This window comes from Chiloscyllium punctatum, chromosome 6, assembly GCF_047496795.1.
Source record: "Chiloscyllium punctatum isolate Juve2018m chromosome 6, sChiPun1.3, whole genome shotgun sequence".
NCBI classification, from domain to species: domain Eukaryota; kingdom Metazoa; phylum Chordata; class Chondrichthyes; order Orectolobiformes; family Hemiscylliidae; genus Chiloscyllium; species Chiloscyllium punctatum.
Genome location: NC_092744.1, coordinates 20,314,615 through 20,341,524, shown reverse-complemented (window position 1 = coordinate 20,341,524; position 26,910 = coordinate 20,314,615). Strand labels below are relative to the sequence as shown.

Here is a 26,910-nt window from a genome sequence, read left to right as displayed (position 1 = left end):
CTGCTGGTCCATCTTTTGTAAACCTATAAACTCACTTCTTCACTAAAGCTTTCAGTTAAACTTCAGGGATGTTATTCCTTCTAGCTTCTTTCTGAATATTTGTCCAAATAAACGTTTGAAGCTTCTGTAATAATAATATGTATATGAAAGTTTGATTCTGGATTAGTGGTGCTGGAAGAGCACAGCAGTTCAGGCAGCATCCAAGTAGCTTCGAAATTGATGTTTCGGGCAAAAGCCCTTCATTCAGGAATAAAGGCAGTGAGCCTGAAGCATGGAGAGATAAGCTAGAGGAGGGTGGGGGTGGGGAGAAAGTAGCATAGAGTACAGTGGGTGAGTGGGGGAGGGGATGAAGGTGATCGGTCAAGGAGGAGAGGGTGGAGTGGATAGGTGGAAAAGGAGATAGGCAGGTAGGACAAGTCCGGACAAGTCAAGGAGACAGTGCTGAGCTGGAAGTTTAGAACTAGGGTGAGGTGGGGGAAGGGGAAATGAGGAAACTGTTGAAGTCCATATTGATGCCCTGGGGTTGAAGTGTTCCGAGGCGGAAGATGAGGCGTTCTTCCTCCAGGCGTCTGGTGGTGAGGGAGCGGCGGTGAAGGATGCCCAGGCCCTCCATGTCCTCGGCAGAGTGGGAGGGGGAGTTGAAATGTTGGGCCACGGGGCGGTTTGGTTGATTGGTGTGGGTGTCCCGGAGATGTTCCCTAAAGCGCTCTGCTAGGAGGCGCCCAGTCTCCCCAATGTAGAGGAGACCGCATCGGGAGCAACGGATACAATAAATGATATTAGTGGATGTGCAAGTAAAACTTTGATGGATGTGGAAGGCTCCTTTAGGACTTTGGATAGAGGTGAGGGAAGAAGTGTGGGCGCAGGTTTTACAGTTCCTGTGGTGGCAGGGGAAAGTGCCAGGATTGGAGGGTGGGCTGTTTTTGATGCTAATCATATTTGGATTTAAAATTGCACGTTCAGGGGCACAGATTTAAGGGTTTGAGCAGGAGGGTGAATTGAGGAAGAACTTTTCTATTCAGTGAGTTGTAATAACCTGGAATTTGCTGCTTACAAGGATGATAATAGCAGAGACAATTAATTATTTCAAAAGGAAATTAGGTTTGCACTTGAATGAAAGTTAAATTTAATGAATCACATGGCTAGAGCTGGAAAATTGAACTGATTAGATTGCTTTACAGAGAATGGGATGAATGGCCTCTGACTCAGAATCAGAAATTGGACATTTAGTATGTGATTGCAGGATACTGTAGTTGCATGCAAGTTTTGCAATCTTTTTGTGACACTTGATTCTAAGCCTGAAAGTCTTGGGTTTCTTCACCATTTGGAACCCAGTGCAATTAAAAGGTGCTTTTCTAAATTAGGAAGAGTTTGTCTTTTGCGGAGCTCAACATTTTATCTTTATTACTTCTTAAATTAATGTAATTGAAAAAATTTAACTAATGATTTTTAGTTCTATCTAAAGTGCATTGCTTTGTGGACAGCTGTGACCTACACTTGGGCACCACCTAGTGGCTAATAGTTAAATGACATTAATGAAAAAGAATTATAGGGAAACCATTTAGAACCAGAAACGGTCCAATTGTATTGGTAGTACTTATTTAAGAAAATATTAATTATTTCACTTTGCGTTGTTTTATATCTATTCAAATAGATGATGGTTGAAGCAAGAGTCAAAAGTTATTGTTTTATATTAGATGTAATGGAGCTGGGAATTAAATTCTCAATCAATTTTAAATATAATGAAATAAACTGTTACAATTTTAAGTTCTTTTGCACTGTTTGCACATTAATGATTTGAACCCAATTTCTATAAATGGACTTCTCCTCTGCTTTCCCAAAGAGTACATGCCTATCAATGGATTTAACTTTATCTTAATTCCATTACAACTACTTAGACTTGTCCCATGTTGTCTCATTCAGATAGACACCAAACATTGCCCTTAGGCTGCAGATTCAAATAAAATTGGGTAGAATTATAAATAATGTGGATAGCTTGCTGTTTGGGTGTGCAACTGGCGTGGCAGGTTGGACCTTTCCACCATTGTAAAAATGGTCTTGAGTTCTATTTGGGCATAACAGGCAGCTGAACTGCAATACTGGTTTTAAGCTTAAGCAGTTATTTGGAAGTTCACTTTAGTAGGTCAATTCAGTGAGACCGTATAGCACAGCTGGATTTTTTAAAGGAGCCTGCAAGCTAATACCAGTTTTATCTGCTTAATTTCTTTGAAGAAAGAAAACAAATGAATTACAAAGACATTAACATACAAAATCAAATGCAATAACAGTTCGTAGCTTTGGAATGTGAAAAAGACTTAATTCATTGAAGTAGCTTCCCAGGCAATGGAAACAGCATTCTAACTTTAGCCATTGTTTGGAAGGACTAGTGCAACAACAGTAACAATTTGCTTTTAATGCAGGAAAATATCCCCACACATTATGAAAAAAGCAAAGTTTGATATCCCTGTCAAGGCTATTGGGATAGATGCACAGATTTCACAATATATGATACAAGAATGTATATAATTTATTTTTACTAAAAAGCTGTGTTTGAAATTCTGCAGCTGTCTTCTCTATATGTACGATAAAGTGATAGCTCCAAATGTCTCATTGGCTCCACCTTTACAACGATGTAGAGATGCTACTAAGTCAGTGAACAAGGATTCTGTGATGAGCGCACCAACAACCTTCGAAGAAGAGGCAAAACGTCAGAAGGATAATAAGAATAAGAAATTGATTTCTCGTTTTGCATCCTCTCCAGAAGAGGAAGTGAATAACATTCCGAGTGCAGATTCCTACAATCCATGTGAGTTCAGTATGATGATATTACATTATTTTCTGTAGACAGATCCATTTTCATATGGCTATTGAGTCTCAAATGGATCTTTTGTAACAACGGGACATAAACATGTGGTTGGATTATTTGATAATGTCTTAAAAAATAAAATTAATTTCAAGTGATTTTGAGCATTAAATACCTTGCATGTAAGCAAAAACTAGGGCGCGTGGAATTCGAAGTTGCCTTGTCATGAGTTGGAAATTCTTTGGCAAGGTGAAACCCAGTGATAAATTTTTTATTCTCAAGTTTTGAAGATATGAGAAGTGTGAAACCTAGAAATATGTCTGCGACTTCAGTTTTATGTTGTGCATATTAACTTGAATAAGATAATAGATAACTGCATATGCAAGTTTGAAGAGACAATGTTAATAGCATAAAAATTCTTAAAGAAGAGAGTAAAGTCATAAAGTTATTGCAGAAAACTGTGGAAACTGGATTTAAACATTAGGAAACACCAAAATTGGAGGTGTACCACCAAAAGTGGTAGCTAAGAAGATTATCTCAGAATACAGCGGGATCCTGATCAGATTGACCGATGTGCAGAGGGGGGCAGATGGAGTTTAATTTAGATAAATGTGAGATGCAGCATTTCGGAAAGTCAAGTCAGGGTAGGACTCATACACTTAAGGAAATAAAATTTTGGTGTCCCTGCTACAGGAAGAATGTTGTGAAACCTGAAAGGGTTCAGAAAAGATTTACAAGGATGTTGTTAGGGTTGGAGGGTTTGAACTATAGAAAGAGGCTGAATAGGCCAGGGCTGTTTTCCCTGGAGCATTGGAGGCTGAAGGATGACCTTTTAGAGGTTTATAAAATTATGAGGGGCATGGATAGGGTAAATAGTCAAGGTCTTTTCCCCAGGGTGGTTGAGTCCAAAACTAGAGTTCAAAGGTTTAGGGTGCGGGGGGAAAATTTAAAAGGGATCGGAGTAGCAACCTTTTCATGCAGAGGGTGGTGTGTATATGGGATGATCTGCCAGAGGAAGTGGTGGAGGCTGGATCAAGAGCTCTGCTTTATTCCAAATGATGTTGAGCTTCTTGAGTGTAATTGAAACTGATCACATTTAACAGACATCTGGATGGGTATATGAATAGGGGTGGTTTGGAGCCATATCTGGTCAGCATGGCCGAGTGAGATCAAAGGGTCTGTTTCTGTGCTGTACATCTCTAACACTGTATAACTGTAAAAAAGACATAATTCAATCTGATCTTGGAAAGTCAAATTGGGTTAGATCTTACTTGAGAGGCTAGGCTTTTGTGGAGAAGCAAAGGATCTATAGTGTGCATACGCTTAAGTCACGAAAATTTGATACAGTTTGAAAGTAAATATAAGGTTAATGGGATGTCAACTTTAACTCGAAGTTTGGAAATCAAATGTGAAAACGTAACCCCAACTGTGGTACATATTAAATATTGGACTTTGAACTTTGGGGAACATGTTTTTTTAAATTCATGGGAGAAAGGCTGGCAAGGTCATATGGTGTAGCTGCACCAATGATGCTCTCAGACAGGGAGTTCCTAGATTTTGATTTAGTGGCAGTCTGGGACAGCAATATAATTCCAAAGCATATGGTGTCCAACTGGGAGAGAGACTTGAAGATCATGGTGTTCCCTCACATCCGTTACCATTGGCGATCACAGGAGAAGGTGCTGCCAAAGGAGTCTTGACAAGTTGTTGCAGTACACCTTATAAATTATGCAGCAGAGCTGACACTGCACTAGTTGTGTTGAAAGTGTTAGCTGAAGTGCTGATCAAGAGCTCTGCTTTATTCCAAATGATGTTGAGCTTCTTGAGTGTAATTGAAACTGATCACATACAGGCAAATGAAGAGTTTGCACCACATTCCTGACCTGTGCCCTGCAGATGGTGGAGAGACAGAAGATGAGCTCCTGTCATTGTATTTCCAGAATATAACCTGCTGTAGCATTAATTTTTTTTTGAAAAATTCATTCATGGCATGTGGCCGTGGCTGGCTAGGCCTGTATTTATTGCCCATCTTTAGTTCATAAGATATAGGAGCAGAATTAGATCATTCGGCCCATCGGATCTGCTCTGCCATATGACTGATATACTTCACCCCTATTTTCCGTCTAACTCCTCCTTAAATTTACTCACTGTCCCAGCATCCACCACACTTTGGGGTAGTGAATTCCACAGATTCACAACCCTTTGGGAGAACTAGTTTCTCCACAACTCTGTTTTAAATTTGCTACCCTTTATCCTAAAACTATTGCTACGACACTGGGTAAACTCTCCTAGTTAATTTAAAAGCCAACAACACAGAAGGTTTATCCCATGCAGTAATCTGTGAAAATTCGATAGGCCAAGAAGTATTTAGAGTGAAAACTAACAAGTTTATTTCTTAAAGTATAATAGAGAATAATTAACTAACACTATTTACAATTACTTCCTCTAACCTATATTTTACCTTCCAATCTATAATACCAGTCTGATAAAACTCCCAATTAAGATTTACAAAACAACACTTTTTATCTCCAAATCAGGCAGCTTTCAGTTTTCTTTGAATTCCTGCCTTCTTTTCTTCTTGGAAGTCTGCTTCACAGGTTACTGATCGATTTAAGGTACCTTTTAAGAGAACTATTCTCTGAGCAGTGTGCACATGTCATTGACTTGGCAGTTCTCTTCTCAATTGTCCAATTTTCCATGGTCTTATACCCCAAAAGCATTGAATTGTCATTGGCTTTTAAGATTGTCAATATACTAAATTCAAACTGGATTGGAGTTTGGTTTTTTTTTTAGGGGTATAATTTAAACTGATTGGCCTAATTTGAATCTGTTTTGACATTTCCAGGCAACCAGCTAATCGAGTTGTTCAACCAAATGTTAGATTTTTTTTTCAGAACACTTAGTTCTGTTGGGTAGTTTTTGCTAGCTTTTAACTCTTTTTATAGGTACAGTACATCCATATCTTCATAACACAATGAACTCTTGTCGTTGAATGCCACACAAGAGGAAGCATCCACTCCATATCTATTTTATCCATACCTTTCATCATCTTGAATACCTCAATTTTATCTCCCCTTTTTCTTCTAAATTCCAGAGAGTGTAGGCATAAACTGTTCAATCTCTCTTCATATGACAAGCCCCTCATCTCTGGGGTCAATGTAGTGAACCTCCTCTGAACTGCCTCCAATACCACTACATCTTTCCTCAAATAAGGGGACTAAACCTGTGTAGAATACTCCAGGTATGGTCTCACCCATACCTTGTATAGTTGCAACAGTACTTCTTATCTTTATATTCCATTGATTTAGCTACAGAAGCCAACATTTCATTTGCTTTCTTTATTGCTGGTTTTGTGTCCTTGAGAAGCTGCTACCTCGAACTATTGCAGTCTGTCTGGTGTAGGTACACTCAATGCCACTTGACAGGGAATTTCAGGACTTTGACCCAGCAACCCCGAAGGAACAGTGATATATTTTGAACAGTGATATGGCTTGGAGGGACCTTGCAGGTAGTGCTGTTCCCATACATCAGTTGCCCTTGTCCTTCTAGGTGGTAGTGGTTGTGGGTTTGGAAAATGCTTTCTGACGATCTTTGGTGGAATTTCTGAAGTGCACACTTCTGCTACTGAATATAGGTGGTGGGGGGACTGAATCTTTGTGGATGTCGTGCCAATCAATTGGCCTGTTTTGTCCTGAATGATATAAAGCTTCTTGCGTGTTGTTGGAGCTGCACTCATCCAGACAGGTGGGGAGTATTCCATCACACTCCTGACCTGTGCCTTGGAGATGTTGGGCAGGCTTTGGGGGGGGTCAAAAAGTGAGTTATTCACAATATTCCTGGTCTCTAACCTGATCCCATACCCACAGTTCTTACATAACCATTCTGGTCAATATTTGTTTGATTATATGTTATGTTTCTGGTCAGTCGTAACCCTGAATGTTGATAGTTGGGATTCAACAAAATTGATACTCTTGAACATGAAGGTTGAAAGTTTTATTCTGTCTTGGAGATTTTCACCGGCTGCTGTTTAAGTTGTAAATTATATTTGCATCACATCAGTTCCAACCCAAAAGATGCCCAGTTATTTATACATGCAGGCACAAACTGCTAGGTTTTATCTGAGTAGGTGCAAATTGGAATGCAAGACTGCCAGTGAATATCCTGAGTGTTGGTTATATGCTGGAGAGGTCATTGGTGAAGCAGTTGAAAATTGTTGGGCCTCAGAGTGACACTGTCCCGAAGAAATCCTGCAGCAAAATCCTTCGGCAGTTGTGACCCTGAAAAATCGCCAGAATGATGCTAAGGCTGAAAGGCTCAAATTGAGCACAGGCTGCATGACCCTTGATTTGTGTTCCCTTGACTTTATACGGATGAGAAGTGATTGATGATTTAACTTGAGTGTTAGATTCAATAGGGTAGATCAAGTGGAAGTGTTGATTCTAGTAATTGAATGGTCTTGAAGAAGGAGATGCTATCTGAAAATTGGAGCTAATCCATTTAGGAGTGAAATCAGGAAATACTTATTTCACAAAGTGACATAGAGGGTGTATATTGAAACTTACTCACCAGGTTAGGTTAGGGATAAGGTTAGACCATGATCTAGTTGAATCATGGAATGGGGTGAAGAGGCTGAATGACCTATATAATTAGTTTTGATAGTGAAGCATGAATTATCATTTAGAGTCATAGAGTTAGCATGGAAACAGACCCTTTGGTTCAACTCGTCCATGCCAGCCAAATATCTCAACATAATCTAGTCCCACCTGCCAACACCTGGCCCATATCCCTCCAAACCCTTCCTATTCATATACCCATCCAAATGCCTTTTAAATGTTACAATTGTACCAGCTTCCACCTCTTCCTCTAGCAGCTCATTCCATACATGCACCAACCTCTGCATGAAAACGTTGCCCCTTAGATCCCTTTTATATCTTTCCCCTCTCACCCTAAACCTATGCCTTCTAGTTCTGGACTTCCCCACTACAGGAAAAAGACTTTGTCTATTTATCCTATCCATGCCTCTTGTGATTTTATAAACCTCTATAAGGTCACCCCTCAGCCTCTGAAGCTCCAGGGAAAACAACTCCAGCCTGTTCAGCCTCTCGCCATAGCTCAAATCTTCCAACCCTGGCAACATCCTTGTAAATCTTTACTGAACACTTTCAAGTTTCACAGCATCTTTCTGATAGGAAGGAGACCAGAATTGCACGCAATATTCCAACAGTGGCCTAACCAATGTTCTGTACAGCCGCAGCATGACTTCCCAACTCCTGTACTCAATACTCTGACCAATAAAGGAAAGCATACCAAACGCCACCTTCACTATCCTATTTACCTGCGACTCCACTTTCAAGGAGCTATGAACCTGCACTCCAAGATATCTCAGTTCAGGAACACTCTCTAGGACCTTACCATGAAATGTATAAGTCCTGCTAAGATTTACTTTGCCAAAATGCAGCACCTTGCATTTATTTGAATTAAACTCCGTCTGCCACTTCTCAGCCCATTGGCCCATCTGATCAAGATCCCGTTGTAATCTGAGGTAACCATCTTCACTGTCCACTATACCTCCAATTTTGGTGTCATCTGCAAACTTACTAACTGTACCTCTTATGCTCGCATCCAAATCATTTATATAAATGACAATTTCATTTTTGTTATTGGATTAGATCCTTACCTAACTTCCAGTTTATTTTAATGGTGACTTAATTTGTGATCTTTGGAAAGTATTTTCTTGAGATCTTGGTTATACAATTTGGAACTTTATTTTCTGTTTTAGTCTGTGTGGCAATAATGAGTTCACTGGTCCTGTTATATTGACCTTTAAATGTGGTGATTTATATGCGCTTAGGACCAGCTAGGTGGTGGTTGAAATTTTGGTTTATTTATCTCATTCATAGGTTATCGAGCCTCAGAGTCCTCTACTGAACATGCAGAAGAATACATAAAATCTAAACATTCCAACCACAAAAATAAACACGGGTTTGCTGTGGAACCGACTGAAAATACAAATGCTAACAGAGAGATTGGGAGTTCACCTCAACGCATTGGAATGAATGTGGAAGAGGAGAATGAAAAAATAGTGGAACAAATTATGAAAACGTACTGTAAACAGCAAGAGAAGCTAAACACAACTATTCAACAGAAGAAACATTTACAAATGGTAAAGATCAATACTGGCTATTATGACCAACTGGAAGAAATGTTGGAGATTAAAGTCAAAAGTGTGGTGCTGGAAAAGCACAGCAGGTCAGACAGCATCCGAGAAACAGGAGAATTGAAGTTTCGGGCAAAAGCCTTTTATCAGGAATTCCTGATGTAGGGCTTTTGCCCAAAACATGGATTCTCCTGCTCCTCGGATGCTACCTGACCTCCTGTGCTTTTCCAGCACCACACACCCAACTTATTACCAACTGGTTCAGGATCATTAACATTTCAAAAAGAAACCCGAATATCTTATTTTAACCAATAGAACTACACCATGAAATTTAATAATTTTTTTAAAAAACAAACAAAAGGTAATGTGTACAAAAAATTAAACAAAAGCACTATTGATAAAGTTTATAAATATGTAAGTCATAGGTTTATTTAGTTTTGCTTCCAATAATTCTCCTTTTATCAGACTCATGAATCTTTACTTTATTTACTTCTGTAGGGAACACTGATAGATATACCGACAATCGGCTGAAAACTTTTCCCTAGCTTCATCTGTTCTCAGACATTAAACTTTCATTTGCCTTGTCTTGCCGGCAGAAGCCTCAGCACCTTACCCTGATAACTTTTCAAAATGTCCAAGCTAAACTGCTGATTCCTTTCCTGATAAAACATTATGAAGACTATTGTATATTCTCTTACTAGCTTCAAATTAGGTAATTTTCCAGCTTCTGTTATTCATAGGATTCAAAAAATAAGTCTCACTTTCCTTTTTACACAGTTGATAATGAATTTGGGGCTTTCTTGGCTTACGGCGCAAGTCTGTCTAGCTGTCACTTATTGTGGCTAACTTTTGTCATTGAGCTGAAAACTGCATCAAGTCGAAACTGTAACTAACATTCAGCAGCCACTGATAAATTCAGATAAATTGAAACCAGAGAGACTTCCTAAGTTCTACCTTTCTTCACGACAATGTACCTGCTTTAGACTATCTTAAACTAACTTCTAAAATAATTATCCCACATTTGATTTTTAAAAATCTGATGAAGTAAAAGGGTTTTGCAGCCTTTCAAGGCTTTCTGAAGGCTCTTGAATTAATTTAGATCTAATTCCCAAAACAAAAACTTCTTTAGGAACTTCCTTTATTTGCAAGCATTATAGACATCATGTCTTCAACTGAGTACTCCATCAGCTGTTTTATAACTCTTAAGTGGAGCCAGGATGGAGGCAAAAATGCATATCCCACAGAATGCCATGTTTTGTTTCTTGCTAAAACTAGATTCTGCATGTTAATTACCTTATCTTTACAACAATAGAACTAAGCATTATGTCAAAAATGTTAATATGGACCATAAACTAGATATTAACAAGTTTACTTAAAAAAGTTTTGTACATGAGGAAGCATGTATACTAGCTTTCATAAGCAATATATTTTAAAAAAAAGAATTTTGAGTTATAATGGAATTGACCTAAAATCTGTATCTGCCATAGGTTTGTATGGTGTTCTTTTGCCAATAGAAGAAAGGAATGCATTTATATAGCACATTTCATAATGTGGCTCATTCCAAAGTCCTTTCCATTCAACAAAGTGCCTTTGAGGTATAGTTATTGTTGTACGAAATGCAGCAAAATGCTCAGAGCGACCACTATTTTATTAAGAAATACAACTCAGCAGTTTAATAACATCCAAAAACTTTTTTTAAAGAAGTGATATTAATTGAAGAGTAAGTATTGGAATTTTGCTGTTAGGCTTTTTAATATCTCCTGGATGCCTAGTTTCAGTTAGAAGTTTATCCCATTCAAAATGTTGGTAGCACCACAGATGATGGATAGTATCCTCAATGTCCTTTCTCTCCACAAGGACCGTGTGGTTGTCCCTCCTTCCAACACTGACCTGGATAACTGCATCTGTGACACACATATTTGGGCGTATGAGGTCAAATACATGCTTGCTTCTTGTTGGATTCCTCACCACTGACTGCTGGGCCAGATTAGTGGCCTTAAATTTTAGGGTGTAACTAGCGCAGTCAATTATGTTGCTATCAAGCCATTCTGAGTGATGGATATCAAAGTCCTCCACTCAAAGTACATGCTGTGCCCTTTTCTCCCTCAGTGCTTCCTCCAAATAGTGTTCAACATGGAGAAGTACTGACTGTAATCAGTAGGAGGTTTCCTAAAGCTGTCCTCCTCAACGCATTCACAATGAAACAACAGAAATCAACCTTGAAGCTACATACTGTTCTGTCCAGTTTTGAAGTCGAAATTCCAAACAAAACTAGTATGTCAAGAACCTTCTTTACACTGTCATTACTTGCTAGCCTTTTCTATTTTAAACAGGTTGGCATAGATTTGTCATAAAATATTACACTGGTTAGACAGCACAATTTTACAGATTAAAAACTAACCACCAAGTTTAATAAAAAACAGAAATTGCTGGAAAAACTCAGCAAGTCTGGCAGCGTCAGTGGAGTCAGATCAGGGAGTTTCTTGGTTGAATGACCTTTCAGAACTGAACTACGTGTTGAACCAGAAGTAGGAGGTGGTTATGATGCTACTAGTTTATTTTGATTTTTTAACTGAATTTTCTGAAAGTTGATGCCTTTTTAAAAAAAAATTCAGACTGACAAGACATTCAACCCAATAATTGGCATTTACAAACTCCTGCATTTCAGGTGGTTACACTGAGTTTATTTAGCAAGTGAAAATATTTCTAAGAAAACCTTAAGCAACTGATGGTAATCTTTCCAATGACTATATGGCTGTAGTTTTTTGAGATGATTAATAGTCCAGGGGACTAAATGCGTACTCTGCATTACATAACTGAACAAAGCAGGAAATTCAAATACGAGCAAATAATTAAATAATTAATTTGTGTTATAACTAGATAGTTACTTTGAAATATGTTCCTTGAATTAAATGGCTTTCTGCTGCCACTTTTCTTTTTGCCAGGAGCTACTTTATGGTGAAAATTATGAATTGAGACTAGGACCAAAATTTATAGTAATTTTTTGGTTATAACCTCCAATTACAAATGGTCACTTGGTTTTTGATGGCTGCGTATACTTTAATGCAAAAACCCAACGTAGAGATGTATTTTCACTCCCCTGGAAGTCTTGTTATTTTGAATCATGACTCCTTGTATCACAATGGAAGATGATCATAAATAGCGTAAAATTTCAGTGTGTTAATTTATAATAAGCATTTGCTTATTAAGATGACCATGCATATGAGCATATTTGCCCTCGTGTATTAAAACTAATGTTTTAAGATTGATTCCAAGATCTATGCTTGTTACTGAGTATTTGAATATTGATAATTTCACATTTGTTGTGACATTGACCTGCATAAATGGATGAAAACGACTGAAGAATCTAAAGCTGTTTTTCTAACATAACAAATACCATTTTCTTATAAGTAACAAAAGTAACTTTTAACCTACTTTATAAAATTTAAATATTTAATCACAGGTGCAATAATATTTTTGGGTTTACTGGCTAGAATTTGTGGTCAGGATTATCTATTGCTTTGCACAGTTACAAAGAGTGGGAGTGTAGAAAACCTGGATCAAGTGTCCAATCTATTAGACATATAATTTAAATCTCTGCTTATTTTCTGTTCAGGAAGTGGAATTATTGCAAGTTACAAAGCGAATGAAACTCAAAGAATTGACTGAAGAGAAGCTTGGGCTGCAGCAAGAGCTGGATTCTCTGCAGTCTGAGCATGCTCAGAGAATGAATGCAGTCTGTGATGAACAGGCAGAGTTGGAGTGGCGACTGGATCAGCTGAAGCAGGGTTGTTTGTGTGACCATACAACAGAAAGGAGCCAAGAGGCTGAGTACACAGCACAGGTATAGGCTTACTGAAAGTGTTATTTACAATAGAAATAAAAAGAAAACAAGACTTATAAATTCATGGCTAAGCTTAAAAGAAATGAAAAATAAAATGCTATATTTGCAACACATATCTTTATAGAGAACATTTCTAAGTTTGAATCAGTAATGCAGACTCAACTATATTTGGAAGACACCTGTGAATTTTTCAATTGAGATCTATTTTGGATCTGCATGACATTGTGTGTTAGAATATTGCTTCTCATTGCAAAATAGTAATTTGTCGAGTAGAGATTTGATTTATAATCACTCTTTTTAATGGATGGAAATCATGACTGGTGTGTATCTGAATTTCTGTTTAAAGCAAAACAGTAGCGGCAGATGGTGGAATTTGAATTCAATAAAAACAGCATGGAATTAAGAATCTAATTATGACCATGGATCTATTGCTGTTTGTCAGAAAAACTCATTTGATTCACAAATGTCCTTCAGGGCAAAAAATTGCCATCCTGACGTGGCCTGGTCTACTTGTGACTTTAGGTCCAGAGTGACAAGGTAGAATCTTCACTGCCCTCTGGGCCTCTATGCATAGGCAATAAATGCTGGCCTAGCCAGCGAAGTCCTAATGTCATTAATGAAGGGCTTTTTGAACAATATTTTGAGGATTGAATATTCATGAATAAACTATGAGTCAACCTTCGTTTGATAAACAGGTGAACACTCCCAAGATTTCCACTTTTAAAGATAAAATGCATGCTTATTTAAAGGGATTAGAATTAGAGGTGTAAAAACCTTCAACAGCAGGTAGTCCTCTCTTAGTTTTTAAGGGTATGAGTGAACCTGGTGAGATTGCAGTTACTCCCGTTAGTTACAAATTGGGTCCCAGAATTGAAGGGATGATTTGAAGGCCAAGTTACTTTTGTAACATCTCTGTATTGGACATCCGAGGTATGCCAAATTGCCATGAGAGATAGACTGGAAGCAGTTTTCTTGTTTTGGGTTTATTAGTGAGATTTTGGACAGAAGCTGGTAGTCAGCTTAGGAGCAGCTTGAGACAAGAGTTAGTGTATCAGGTGCTGTTTGTTAAAGCAAAAGCTGTAGACCAATAACAGAAGGTTATCAGAAAGTAAAGGTATTATCAGATTTGGAATCACTAAGCAAAAAGGAAGTGAAGCACATGCTTGAACCGTGGAATACATAGTTAAGTGTTTGGGTTTGTCTAGTCAGATCTTAATGTAAAGGTCCCAGGAAATCTCATACCCCAGCTGCGGGAGTATTGAGGAGAATCAGAATGAATCCTTCAGAACTGTGGCACATTTGGATATCGTCCCAGGAGTTGTATAGAGTGGTTTAGTTGTTCAGGAGATCTTTTGAAGTAGAGTGGCAGTGTCTGTTGATTTTTTTTTGACTTAAATAAGCATTTATGAAATAACATTGTTAGTAATACCAGCCTTGTTTCAACCCTGTACAGTAATTATTTTTCTTTAAGATGTGAAATCTTGAGGAGCAATTCTGTTAATGAGTGATAGTTTGAATTTATTATTAAAAGTTATTGGCCTCCAATGGGATAGTAACAATGGCAGAAAATTACAGTTTTTGGTAGGGTTGCCCATTCTGAACTGTGCATGTTCCAGACATGATGTTCACGCAGTCTGACAGAAGTTTCTGTTTTCTTTTTCAAAGTTGTTACTGAAATATTATTTAAATATTAGTCAAATAAACTTGCTGCTGAAGTAGCTCTGAGTCCAGCTTTAACTTCGGTCTGTTCTTATCCCCTCGTTTCCACGATATTGTACAGTTATCAGAGTTGAGGCAGAGACTGGACCGAGCAGAAGCAGATCGCCGAGAACTTCAAGAAGAACTGAGATGTGAGCGTGAAGCTCGAGAAAAACTGGAAGCCATGGTTAAAGAACTGAAGCTTCAGATCTTAGAAAGCTCTGGAAATAAAGCTGGCACTGAGGTGAACTCTGTGGCAAATTGATAATAAAAGCTCGACTGATGACCAGCTACTGGAAGTGAGCAATTACTCTAAAAAAGGAAAGACTGTTGAGTTCAGTTCTTGAACCTACAGCTGCAAGAAATCTTTTCAACTCAGTAGCGGCTGCATTGGGATACTAGAGTTTATTTTAACTGATTCAGTTTAGAGCAAAAAGTAGAAACCTTGGTTGAAACTCATTCAGTTTTGTGTATATAATGCGTGCACACACTCAATACAAAGTGAAATGCCATAGCATGGGAAAAATGTTGTTTTGTTAACTTCGAAAAATTTATATGCATGGAGAGCCAGTCAAACGTCATAATAGTCCTCTTTCTCAATGCCTTTGTAAATGGCTTTTGTTAAAAGCATCAGCAGCATCAGTACCGGTCCTTTTGTTTATTGCAGAATCCTGTTTACTTTATAAATTGCATAGATATGCTGGCAGCTTGTTTTGTAATTTGTTACTATTTGAAGATTCAAAAAAACACCTCAAATGTTTGGTCTGGATTTGCATGTGTTCTTATTGGTGCTCGTACTCCTTATCTCCTCTGAGCTACTTGTCCTAATATATAGGATAAACCATAGCTTGGGATTTTGAAAAATCCGGAAGGGTGTGATTTATTAATGTCACAGCTCAAAAAGACCTCGGCAGATGTTTTTCACTTTTTTTGTTTCAAAAAACGGGCTAGGTGGTAACTAAATTGCCACCTCATATCAAGTCCTGTAAACATGCAGTTTTAACAGGCACGGTCACAGTTTCACGTAATTTTCTCAAAGTGTTGACTAAGTGTATAATAACTTTTACTAAACTGTCCAATTTTTTTTTTGCTACTTCCCTATCTTTAAGACACTCACTCTACTGATATGACTCCTTTTGGGATTTTGCCTGCTGAAAGTTGTGACCATTGTTAATGAGTTCCAGCCAGGCATCTATAACCTGATTTGTACCATCACATAATGTCCACACACATGCTTGTCCAATTGGAGCCACTTGGCAGTAATCATGGAATTAGGAATGGCTTCCAGTTTGTTTCCCTCCAAATTGTGGGAAGCTAGAGAGCTATTTTTTAGAACCCACTGTTGCCATCTCAGTTAAGATTAACCAATGCAAAATTGACTTGGCATCGAATCTGGGACATCCCTGGTCTGTGCATGGGAATGTGTTGTCTGTTAAAAACCATTTTAATTGGTTTTATATTGTTCTATGACAAAATGTAAGATGGTTCTGAAACAAACATGCAAAATAAATGAGAACTATGTATATTAATGGGAACTAAAATACTCAACTATATGGTTTTAAATATGGATGGAGAATCTAAGAGCTCACTGGCTTTTCATTGCAGATGCAACTTGCATTCTTGTATATACTTAACACTCATAGAAAAAAAAGAGTATTTTATTCTGAACTTATGTAAGGAGACCTTTTAATTTCCATGTGTGAGGTTACACATCTACCTCTTTTACTGACCTTTTAGCTGCTATGGTAACATAAATATGGCACTATTCAGGTCCGGTGACATTGCAATAGATGTATTGCATCATGCAATACCAATCCTATTGGCAAGATAAGAAACTAGATTATTATTTCAGTTTCTGTTCGGAATTTATAATTTTGTTAAAGTTTTACGTTGACAATTTAATCAACAACATCTATCTGGTCTTCCACACCAAATAGGATGTCCACCAGTTTGGTAGTTAACGTTCACACTGGTCTGCCAAAGGGCTGGTATTTGTACCAGTTGATCTGATTCTTTGTTTCAGTGTTTCATATTTTGTTTATTCCAAGTTTCTCTACTTAATTTTGTTGTGCAGAAATATATGATGCAAAACTTAAAATGCATATTTCCTCCCAGATGTTTACATAACTGTACCTCACTATTGCAAACCTGGCCTTTTATGTATTGAGATCCCTTTTTGCACAAGTTGACCTAACAGTGGCATTTAAAGTTAACATTATTAGTAAAGGTACTAGTAGCTATTGAATTTGCAATTATAGTTTTTTTTTATAAATTACTTATGGATTAAAGACATAGTCAAATCTGGAAAGTGATCTGGACTTTGAAAACAGATGAAGATGGTGAGATTAATAAAATAGTAAATAAGTGTCAAATGTTAGACTTGAGCAAATTTGATTGAATTTATAAATCAACTTAGCTAGTAGTCTTAACGAATAATCTTGAAGTTAAATTGCATGCCACAACTTCCAAGATTCTCTGTTATGCAGTTACATAGACAAAAAGTTGATGGGGCTATAATTTTACCCATTCTAATTACCAAAAGAGGTTCACTTTACATGATTTATGTCAGGGAAGTGTTCAAAAAGAATCATACCTATTGAATGATGGATGATGTGAATTTTGATTTATGTAATCTAATTTCATTGGCTTGGTGAAACAATGACTTATGTTACAGTGCAAGTTGACAGCATTTGAAATTTTTTAAAAAGGGAGTAACTGTAGACCATGCATGTGTAATTTTTTTTTGGGCTCTACTGGATGAAGAAATGCAACTTGCACAATGTAGGAGTGCTATAATTGGCCATTTTGGCACAATGTAGGGGTGTTATAATTGGCATTAGTCCATTTTGGGTTAGGGTCAGATTAAAGCAGTCATGATTCTGACTCCTGATTGCTGTGAATTGGAAAGTTGGGTCATGCTGAGTGAAAGAGGACAGGATTAAACTTTAATATCTTCATGATTGAATAACATACTGAGATTCATTACACAAGAGTCAGGAGTTAAGTAGGGTATTGATAGTCTGTAGAACAGTCAATAAGTTCATGAAACCCGAGAAATTGAACTTGCCTAGAAGTACAATTTTCTACCTCTATAGTGTTTTCTTATATAAACAGTTTTAGTTTCAGCCATTTGTCATTGTTAAGTCAATTGACTGCAAACTCAGAAAGTTGGGCCATTTGTGAAATCTGCATCTTGAGCTAGATCAAGAACAGCTTTCCTTTTGGGAAGTTGGGAATCTCCATGGAATTTAAACTTCCTCCATAAATAATAAGGTTTGACGTCAACAGGTTTTTAGTTAGTGTGATATAATAATTTCCTCTCAATCATTTCTGGATTCCTATTTCAAAATAATCACACTAGAAAAGTTCTGTTCTTGATATGAATGTATGTAGTAATTGAACACTAATTGGCTACTCAGTAACTCAGTTTTATCATTTGCTAGCAGATTGATAGGAGATTCATGTCAGATGTAATAAAATTGTAAACATATTTATAAAGAATTAATTTAATACTTGGCAGTACATAAAATACAGTGAAAATGTGGTCCATTAGAAAATTAGTTCTTGCTGAAAATTGCTTGCCTGTACATAACTAAATTTCAGGTAAATGGACTTGTTTAAAGAAAAATTAAGTTTTCCTATCCATTTAGTTTGCAAATGTTGAGATTGATATTTGGTTAAGCACACCCTAAATATGTATATTTACACTTTTGTTGTGGAAAAATACTTTCACTGTTCCTCAAATCCAGGACAAATCAAACCATTTGATAAGACAGGAAAGGCATACTGCTATCTTTCCTTCCAATTATTTAACTTTCCCCTCAATGCGAGAGGGAATAAATCTTCTCAAAATAATTAAAGGGAATATATCATAAAAGTTACTGCTGACAGGTTAATGCAAAGTGAATTATTTCTCCATTCAGCTTGCACTCTCACAAAGGTTCTGACCGAAAGGTGGCCTATAATTTCAGAAGTACTATGAAAAGATACACTTGTGACCAAGCATTAAATTAGATGTAGGATGTTGAAATTAGGAAATTATTTCTTTGCTTATTTTCAGGTCTCTGATGTTGGAGGAATCACATTGATTGTTCCATTACATTTTTCTCTCCAGCTGTGATTAAAATTCTTCAGAAATATATATTTGAGGATTGTTGGCATTTTGTGGTAGTTGCCCTCTTTTTGTATTGTATTTGGCTCTGCTTTGATCTGTCAATGTTATCTAATGGAAAACCAAACCTTCATTGGGCTTTTGAATTTAGTCTGAACTTCAATGTTGCTAAGTGACAAAAAATATTATAGCATGCATAGGTAGGCAGGCCTATGTCATATCAAAATATTTTCGATGAACGCTTTGGAAAAAAAAGTCTTAATTTGAATCCGTATATGTTTAGTAGATTTTCCAGTAAATGTAAAGCAGAATTGACATTAGCAGGTAGTGGTAATGGAAAGCTTTCCATGTAACAGAAGCTGTGAATTTTACAGCAAAAAGAAAAGATATATTGCAAAAAAAGGAATGTAATGCAGAGTGCATTACTCAATACAGCATCAGCCAAGGCACTCTTGAGTTTTCTCTTGCACATAGGAGAGATAGGAGAATGATAATGCGTGAAAATGAATGTTATTTTTGTCAATAACATTAGTGTGTAATTTGAATGCAATTTTAAATTATTTTATATTTGCTTTTAAATGGTTAGAGTAAATGTGGTGTCTGGATTTATCTGAACCCTGACTGATGACACAATCCCAATAACTATCTGGCTTTAGCTCCACGTTGAAGTACAAGGGATAGTGCTGTATGAAATCTAGTAACGAGTGAGCTTTCATTGAAGATTTTTGTTTGCTTCTTGCCTTGAAGCATTTTAATTTTAGGGGAATAGTAGGGGAGGGATGTGGGTGGGACCTGTTTATATCAGAGATATCTGTGGTCAGGTAGGGCATCTGCAGTGTTTGGCCAGTGACATCCCAGCCATTGTGTACATCACCAAGGACTTTTGGATTTAACCCACACAGCTAGGAACAGTTGACCCACACGTTGTGAGCAAAGATGAATCCACACAGCATACAGTATTAATACAATGTGATAATGCTTCCATTTACACATTTCAGAACTGACAGAGGTCTCTCCACTCACCAGTTAAACCTTTTGAAGGTTTAATGACGTTCCTGCAACAAAAGAAGTCGACAGTTTTGAAAAAAATACAGTACTGTGACATAAAAAGCAATTCTATGTTTAGATTCCAGTGATTGTATTTTATAATCCACTTTTGAAATTTACACAATTTCTACAAATACTATAACAGATGATGTGTACAGTATAATTGTTAAATGCAATATGTCACAATGTTGCATATATCTAAACTTGTATATAATGGGAATGCTTATATCAATTCAGGCAAAGTCGGGAACATATATGAACTGGGTAAATCCTTGCTTTTATCAGGTACTTCCTTATATCAGATTGTACAGAAGTAGATTTTAATTATATGTACCTGGGAAGCAGAGAAAAAGGTATTGGTACTCAAAGGTTGAGATAAACTAACAAACTTAGTTAATTCATGTTTGATCGTTCTTTGCTATTACCAAGTAGTGATGAAAAGTGTTACCAACACCTTAACCCAAAGAGACTTCCTGTCAAAGAAGTAATCTTGTGATTGCCTGCAACGCATTATTACATGGACATTTTTCCAGTATTTACCTCATATGAAAGCAATGCAGATTTTCTATTGTCTTGCCAACATAATTACAAGGTGGTAAACATAAAATATTTACAGATGTACAGTACCTGGTTATTGTAATGTAAAATGTCTGTTGTATTTATTTTCCAGAATCTTGTATAAGCAGCACACTGAACCAAAATGGTGATGATTGAAGCTGTGCATGTAACCAATAGTTTACATTTTTTGTACATTGTTCACCTTTGTAAGAGTCCATATTTAAACCATGATTAAAAAATAATCATCTGAAACCAAAACAATTTCAGACGAAACTGCATGAACAGTCGGTCTGGAGCACAATGATTAAAAGTTTCTGAATTACTATATTAGTTAATTTCTGTGTCTGTACTAAAGCTCATGGAATTTAGGAAGACTATTCATGACATTTTATTTAAAGATGAACTCAGCGTAGAGTAGTGGGGTTTCAGCCACATTTTTTAAAGCAGAAATGTACAATAGAAGCGAGTCTCTTTGGTTTATATCTTGGCTTTCAAATTATTTATTCAGTTTGTTTTCTATTTAGATTATTTCGAGTTCTGCATATCTCAACTTCTTATAGTTACCAGTAGGATATTATTTTTTAACAAAAGTAATTTAGTGTTAACTCTCAAAATGAGTATTGCAGTTAACATGTTCGGTACATACTTCAGCTCTTTGTCGGGATAGCGTTATTGGACAATTGAATCTTTAGTTTTTTTTCCTAGTGAGTCGGAAGGGGTAGCACTTTTGGATCAATGTTATTGTAAATCTTGCTGCAGATAACTCAAGAGGCCAAGTTCTATACAGTGGTGTGAATAACCCTTCTGCTTTCTAAACAGCAAAGGCATTTGAGTAAGTGTTACAGTTTATGATACTTTTGCTATTATTGACTAAACCTACGCTTATGTAGCAGCTTGAATGTAATATGTCCCAAGATATTCTAGGAGATTCTTGTTAAAGCTTGACACTAAGTTATCAATGCATGAGAATCGACATTTCGGCGAATGAGCCCTTCCATTCCTGAAGAAGGGCTCATGCCTGAAACGTCAATTTTCCTGCTCCTTGGATTCTACCTGACCTGCTGCGCTTTTCCAGCAACACTCTGATCTCCAGCAGCTGCAGTCCTCACTTTCTCCACCAAGTCATCAATGTTTGCCTTCGTCTTGTTCAGCGATGTTATTGGAGCAGGTGGGACTTGGAGCAGGGCCTCTTGGCCAGGGGTGGGGATACTACCGCTGCTCCAACGATACCAAGTTATATATGAAAATATTAGGACAGATTGCCAAAAGCTTGGGCAAGGAGGAAGGTTTAAAGAAACTTCTTAAAGGAGTATAGGCACATACAGTTGGAGGTGGAATCCAGATACTTGGATTAAGACAGTTGATAGCATATCTATTAATCATAGAGTGGTGAAAATTGGGGATAAATACAAAGCTATACTTAAAGGAGAGTAGAAATTTTGGTTCTCAAGCCGGTGGAAGAAAAGGCTAAAATTCCATCTCAACTTCACTTATCCACTTTATATCTATAGTCCCTTAGTCTCCTTGATGTGATGTTTTGAACATATCCATTGGCTAGGTGTCTATAGCCCTCTAGGGTGGATAATTTCAAAAATTCTCAACCCTGTGCTTGAAGACATTTCTCATTTAAATGGTCATTTCTGACAATGAGTGGATTTATGATTCTGAACAGTCAGTTTGAAGGCCCTCTTGCACTGGAATGTACCACACCCTTGAGATGGAGATGCCTTTTGGGAATTTTGAATGTGTGGAAATAATTTGGTCATTCCTGTCAGTTTATAAGAATAATGTTTTTTAGCTGTAGCCATGATCCTTGAAAAATGGCACTAAGGTATGGAGTTGGAAGGTACAAGACTGGAAGACACGAGAGAGGAAGATGACAAAGACAAATAAGAAATAATTTGCAATTTAGCTGTGCGATCCCCCTTGGGGGAGATTGACCATAAAAGGAAACTATAATGGTATGAGGCTCAAGCTGTCTGTGAAAAATTGAGGAGCATTGTCATTGCTCATTCACTATCATTACTTAAAGTAATGAATTGCAACAATTATTCATTCCTCTCTGACATAAAATGAAAAAGATGACCTGACCATGCTTAACAAGGAAATTTAAATCCAAGAAAGGGACCTATTTAAAAAGGAAACAGCTGATCAGAGAATCAGCTAATGAGATCAAATGGATTAATTAAGGGGGAGGAAATAAAGTATGAGAGCAAGCTTATAGAGACCACAACTAAAGGTTACTATAGGTACATGAAGAGGAACAGATTAACGAAAGCAAATATTATTTCTGGCAAATGTCAGAAAGAGGGGAAGTTATATTTTATTAACCAATACAAATTACAAACAAACTGTTAATGTTAACAGCTATATACAAGAAACAACAGTTTACAGGGGAAAGGGGCAGCAAAGCCAAAACCCATCATACAATCCGTTCACAGGGAAATGAGGACGAACCTCGAATCCCACCTTATGTTGATCGAGGAAACAGTAAATGCAATCTCACACAGACAGTCTGATAAACCAAACAATAAAACAGTGCAAATATATCATGGGCACCCCCTGTCAACCCAGCAAAACACTTGTCCCTCCCAACTTCCGTCCACTCAAAGTGCCCACCTTTTCTGGCTCATGGTCCTCCCCATGTCCGTTCCTGCTCTTGGTGAGAGGGCAAGTTATAATGGGGAGCAAAGAGATGGCAGACTAATTAAATATATACTTTCTGGTTCAACCTTCACAAAGGAGGACACAACATCCCAAAAACATTGGGAAACATCGGGTCCAAGGAAAGTGAGAAAATGAACAAAATCTGTATGAGTAAGGAAATGCTTTTGGGCTAATTGATGAGATTAAAGGCTGCTACAATCCCCAGAGCTCATAATATGCATCCTAGTGTATATAAGGAAGTAGCCATAGACGTGGAAGATGCTTTGGCAATCTTCTTTCAATAGATTCTGGCACAAGTCCTATGGATTAAAAGGTAACTACTGTAACTACACCATATTGGAAAAAAGACAGTAGTATGAAGATGGAATTATATACCAGTGCTTCTGATGTTGGTAGTAGGGAAGATGCTCATTATCAAGGATTTAATAGCAGAATGCTTGGAAATGAATAATAGGATCAGGCAGTTAGCTTGTAGTTACAAAAGAGAAATTATATTTGGCAGATCTGGAACTTTTCAAGAATGCAACTGGTAGAGTTGATGGGTGTGGGACAGTGAATGTGGTTTGCTTGGATTTTCAGAAGCTTTTGGTAAGATCCAACATGTAAACATAAAGTGCATGGGATTTATGGTGCACTGATATGGATAGAGAACTATTTGGCAGATCGGAAACAAAGAGTAGGAATAAATGCATTTTTCTAAGTGACAAGCTATGGGACAGATTTTGAACAGATTTCGCAACTCAAGACTGGGCATTAATGAGGCACTGTGGACCATCAACAGCAGCAGAATTGTACTCCAGTACAATCTGTAGCATCATAGCCTGACATATCCCCCATTCAACCATTATGATCAAGCGGGGATTAACCATCATTCAATGGAGAGTGCTGTAAGGCAGGCCAGGAGCAGCATCAGGCATACATGAAGATGAGGTGTCAACCTTGTGACACCACCAAAAAAGACTACTTGCACGCCAAACAGCATAAGTAGTAAGTGATAGACAAAGCTAAGCATTCCCACAACCAATGGATCAGACCTAAGCTCTGCAGTTCTATCACATCCAGTCGTGAGTGGTGGTGGACGATAACACAACTTACTGGAGGAGGATCCTCCACAAATATCCACATCCTCAAATGATGGAAGAGCCCAGCACATCAGTGCAAAAGATAAGGCTGAAGCTTTTGTATCAGTCTTCAGCCAGAAGTGCCATGTGGATGATCCAAATTGGCATCCTCCAGTGACCACCAGTATTACAGTTACCAGTCTTCAGCCAATTCGATTCATTCCACATGATATTAAGGAAGAGTTGGAGACACTGGATACTGCAAAGGTTATGGGCCTTAACAACATTCTGACAATAGCACTGAAGATGTCCTCTAGAAGATGCTGCTCCCCTCGTCAAGCTGTTCTAGTACAATATTGGTTTCTACTTGACTATATGGAAAATTGCCCAAGTATGTCCTGTGCATAAAAAAGACACAACCAACCTAACCAATTACTACCCCATCAATCTACTCTCGATCTCAGGAAAGTGATGTAAGGTATCATCAACAATGCTATCAAGCAGCACCTGCTCAGCAATAACATACTGATGCCCAGTTCAGATTCAACTAGGGTCACGCAACACAACTCCTGACCTTGGTTCAAACATGGATGAAAGGCAATATTCCAAAAGTGACCTAACCAATGTTCTGTACAGCTGCAACATTACCTCCTAACTTCTGTACTCAATGCTCTGACCAATAAAGGAAAGCTTACCAAACGCCTTTTTCACTATTCTATCCACCTGCGACTCCACTTTCAAGGAGCTATGAACCTGCACTCCAAGGTCTCTTTGTTCAGGAACACTCCCTAGGACCTTACCATTAAGTGTATAAGTCCTGCTAAGATTTGCTTTCCCAAAATGCAGCACCTCGCATTTATCTAAATTAAACTCCATCTGCCACTTCTCAGCCCATTGGCCCATCTGAACAAGATCCTGTTGTAATCTGAGGTAACCTTCTTCGCTGTCCGCTATGCCTCCAATTTTGGTGTCATCTGCAAACTTACTAACTGTACCTCTTATGCTCACATCCAAATCATTTACATAAATGATGAAAAGTAGTGATCCTTGTGGAAATTCTGGTCTCCTTTCTATCGGAAAGATATTGTGAAACTTGAAAGTGTTCAGAAAAGATTTACAAGGATGTTGCCAGGGTTGGAGGATTTGAGCTACAGGCAGAGGTTGAATAGGCTGGGGCAGTTTTCCCTGGAACGTTGGAGGCTGAGGGGTGACCTTATAGAGGCTTACAAAATTATGAGGGGCATGGATAGGCTAAATAGACAAAGTTCTTCCCTGGGGTGGGGGAGTCCAGAGCTAGAGGACATAGGTTTAGGATGAAAGGGGAAAGATATAGAAGAAACCTAAGGGGCAACATTTTCACACAGAGAGTGGTACATGTATGGAATGAGCAGCCAGAGGAAGTGGTGGAGGCTAGTACGATTGCAACATTTAAAAGGCATCTGGATGGGTATATGAAAAGGAAGTATTTGGAGGGATATGGGGTGGGTGCTGGCAGGTGGGACTAAATTGGGTTGGGATATCTGTTTGGCATGGACAGGTTGGACTGAAGAGTCTGTTTCCTTGCTCTGCATCTCTATGAATCTTTGACTCTATGACCTGAGTTGCAACAGTGACGTGAGAGTGACAGTCCTTGACATGAGGGCTGCATTCAACCCAGTGTGGCAACAAGGAGCTCTAGCAAAACTGGAATCAATGGGAATCTGGGGACAAACATTCTAGCAGTTAAAGTCATACGTGACACATAGGAAGATGGTCGTGGTTGTTGGTGTTCAGTCATGTCAGCTCTTAGATATGTCTGCAGGGGTTCCTCAGGGTGATATCCTTGGCCCAACCATCTTTGGCTGCTTCATTAATGACCTTGCCTGCATCATAAGGTCAGAAGTGGGGATGTTCGCTGATAATTGCACAATGTTCAACACTAATTGCAACTCCTCAGATTGCAAAGCAGTCCATGTTCAAATGCAATAAGATCTGGTCAGTATCCATGCTTCAGCTGACAAGTGGCAAGTAACATTTGTGCCATACAAATACCAGGGTATGGCCATCACCAATAAGAAACAATCTAACCACCGCCCCTTGACATTTAATGGTGTTACCATCACTGAATCCCCTACTGTAACATCCTGGGAGTTATCATTGACCAGAAATTCAGCTGAACTCACAACATAAACACAAATGGTTGCAAGAGCAGGTCAGAGGCTAGGAACAGCATGGAAAGTAACTCACCTCTTGACTCCCCAAAGCTTGTCCACAGTCATGTGTGTGATGGAATACTTCCCACTTGTTTGGATGACTGCAGCTGCAACAATACTCAAGAAGCTTGACATCCAGGGCAAAGCAGCCTGCTTGATTGGCACTATAACAACAACCATCCACTTCTTCCACCACTGATGCTCAGTAGCAGCAGTATGTACTATCTGCAAGATGCAATGCAGAAATTTAACAAAGGTCCTCAAACAGCATCTTTCAAACTCACAATCACTTCCCACTAGAAGGACAAAGACAGCAGATAGATGCTACCACCTTCAATTTCCCCTCCAATTCACTCACCATCCTGACTTGGAAATGTATCACCATTCCCTCTTTGTCACTGGGTCAAAATCCTGAAATTCCCTCCCTAATGACATTGTGGGTCAACCCACAGCAGGTGGACTGCAGCGGTTCAAGAGGCAGCTCAGCATCACCTTCTCAACGGCAACTAGGGTCAGGCAATAAATGGCCAGTCAGTGATGCCTAGATCCAACAAAATGCATAAATAAAAAAAACAGTGACTATGGAGCACCACGGGATCAGTGCTTGGACCCCAGCATTCGCAATATATATTAATGATTTAGATGAGGGAACAAAATGTAATGTTTCCATATTTATAGATAACTCTCTCTCACTCAGCTTTGAGGATGATGCGGAGATTCTTCAGTGTGATTTGAACAAATTGTGAATGGTCAAATGCATGGTGTATGGAGT

General features: G+C 38.1%; 1 protein-coding gene across 1 annotated transcript in view; it reads left to right on the top strand.

The window, feature by feature from the left end:
- The window catches only part of skila (SKI-like proto-oncogene a), an 84,615-nt gene extending 64,074 nt beyond the window's left edge, over positions 1-20,541 (top strand). The window contains exons 4-7 of the mRNA XM_072572094.1: positions 2,565-2,806; positions 8,704-8,966; positions 12,577-12,804; positions 14,585-20,541. Of these exons, the coding sequence (XP_072428195.1) occupies positions 2,565-2,806; positions 8,704-8,966; positions 12,577-12,804; positions 14,585-14,767 (916 nt within the window). The 3' untranslated portion in view covers positions 14,768-20,541. The remainder of the gene's footprint in view (positions 1-2,564; positions 2,807-8,703; positions 8,967-12,576; positions 12,805-14,584) is intronic.
- The last annotated feature ends 6,369 nt before the right edge of the window (positions 20,542-26,910 follow it).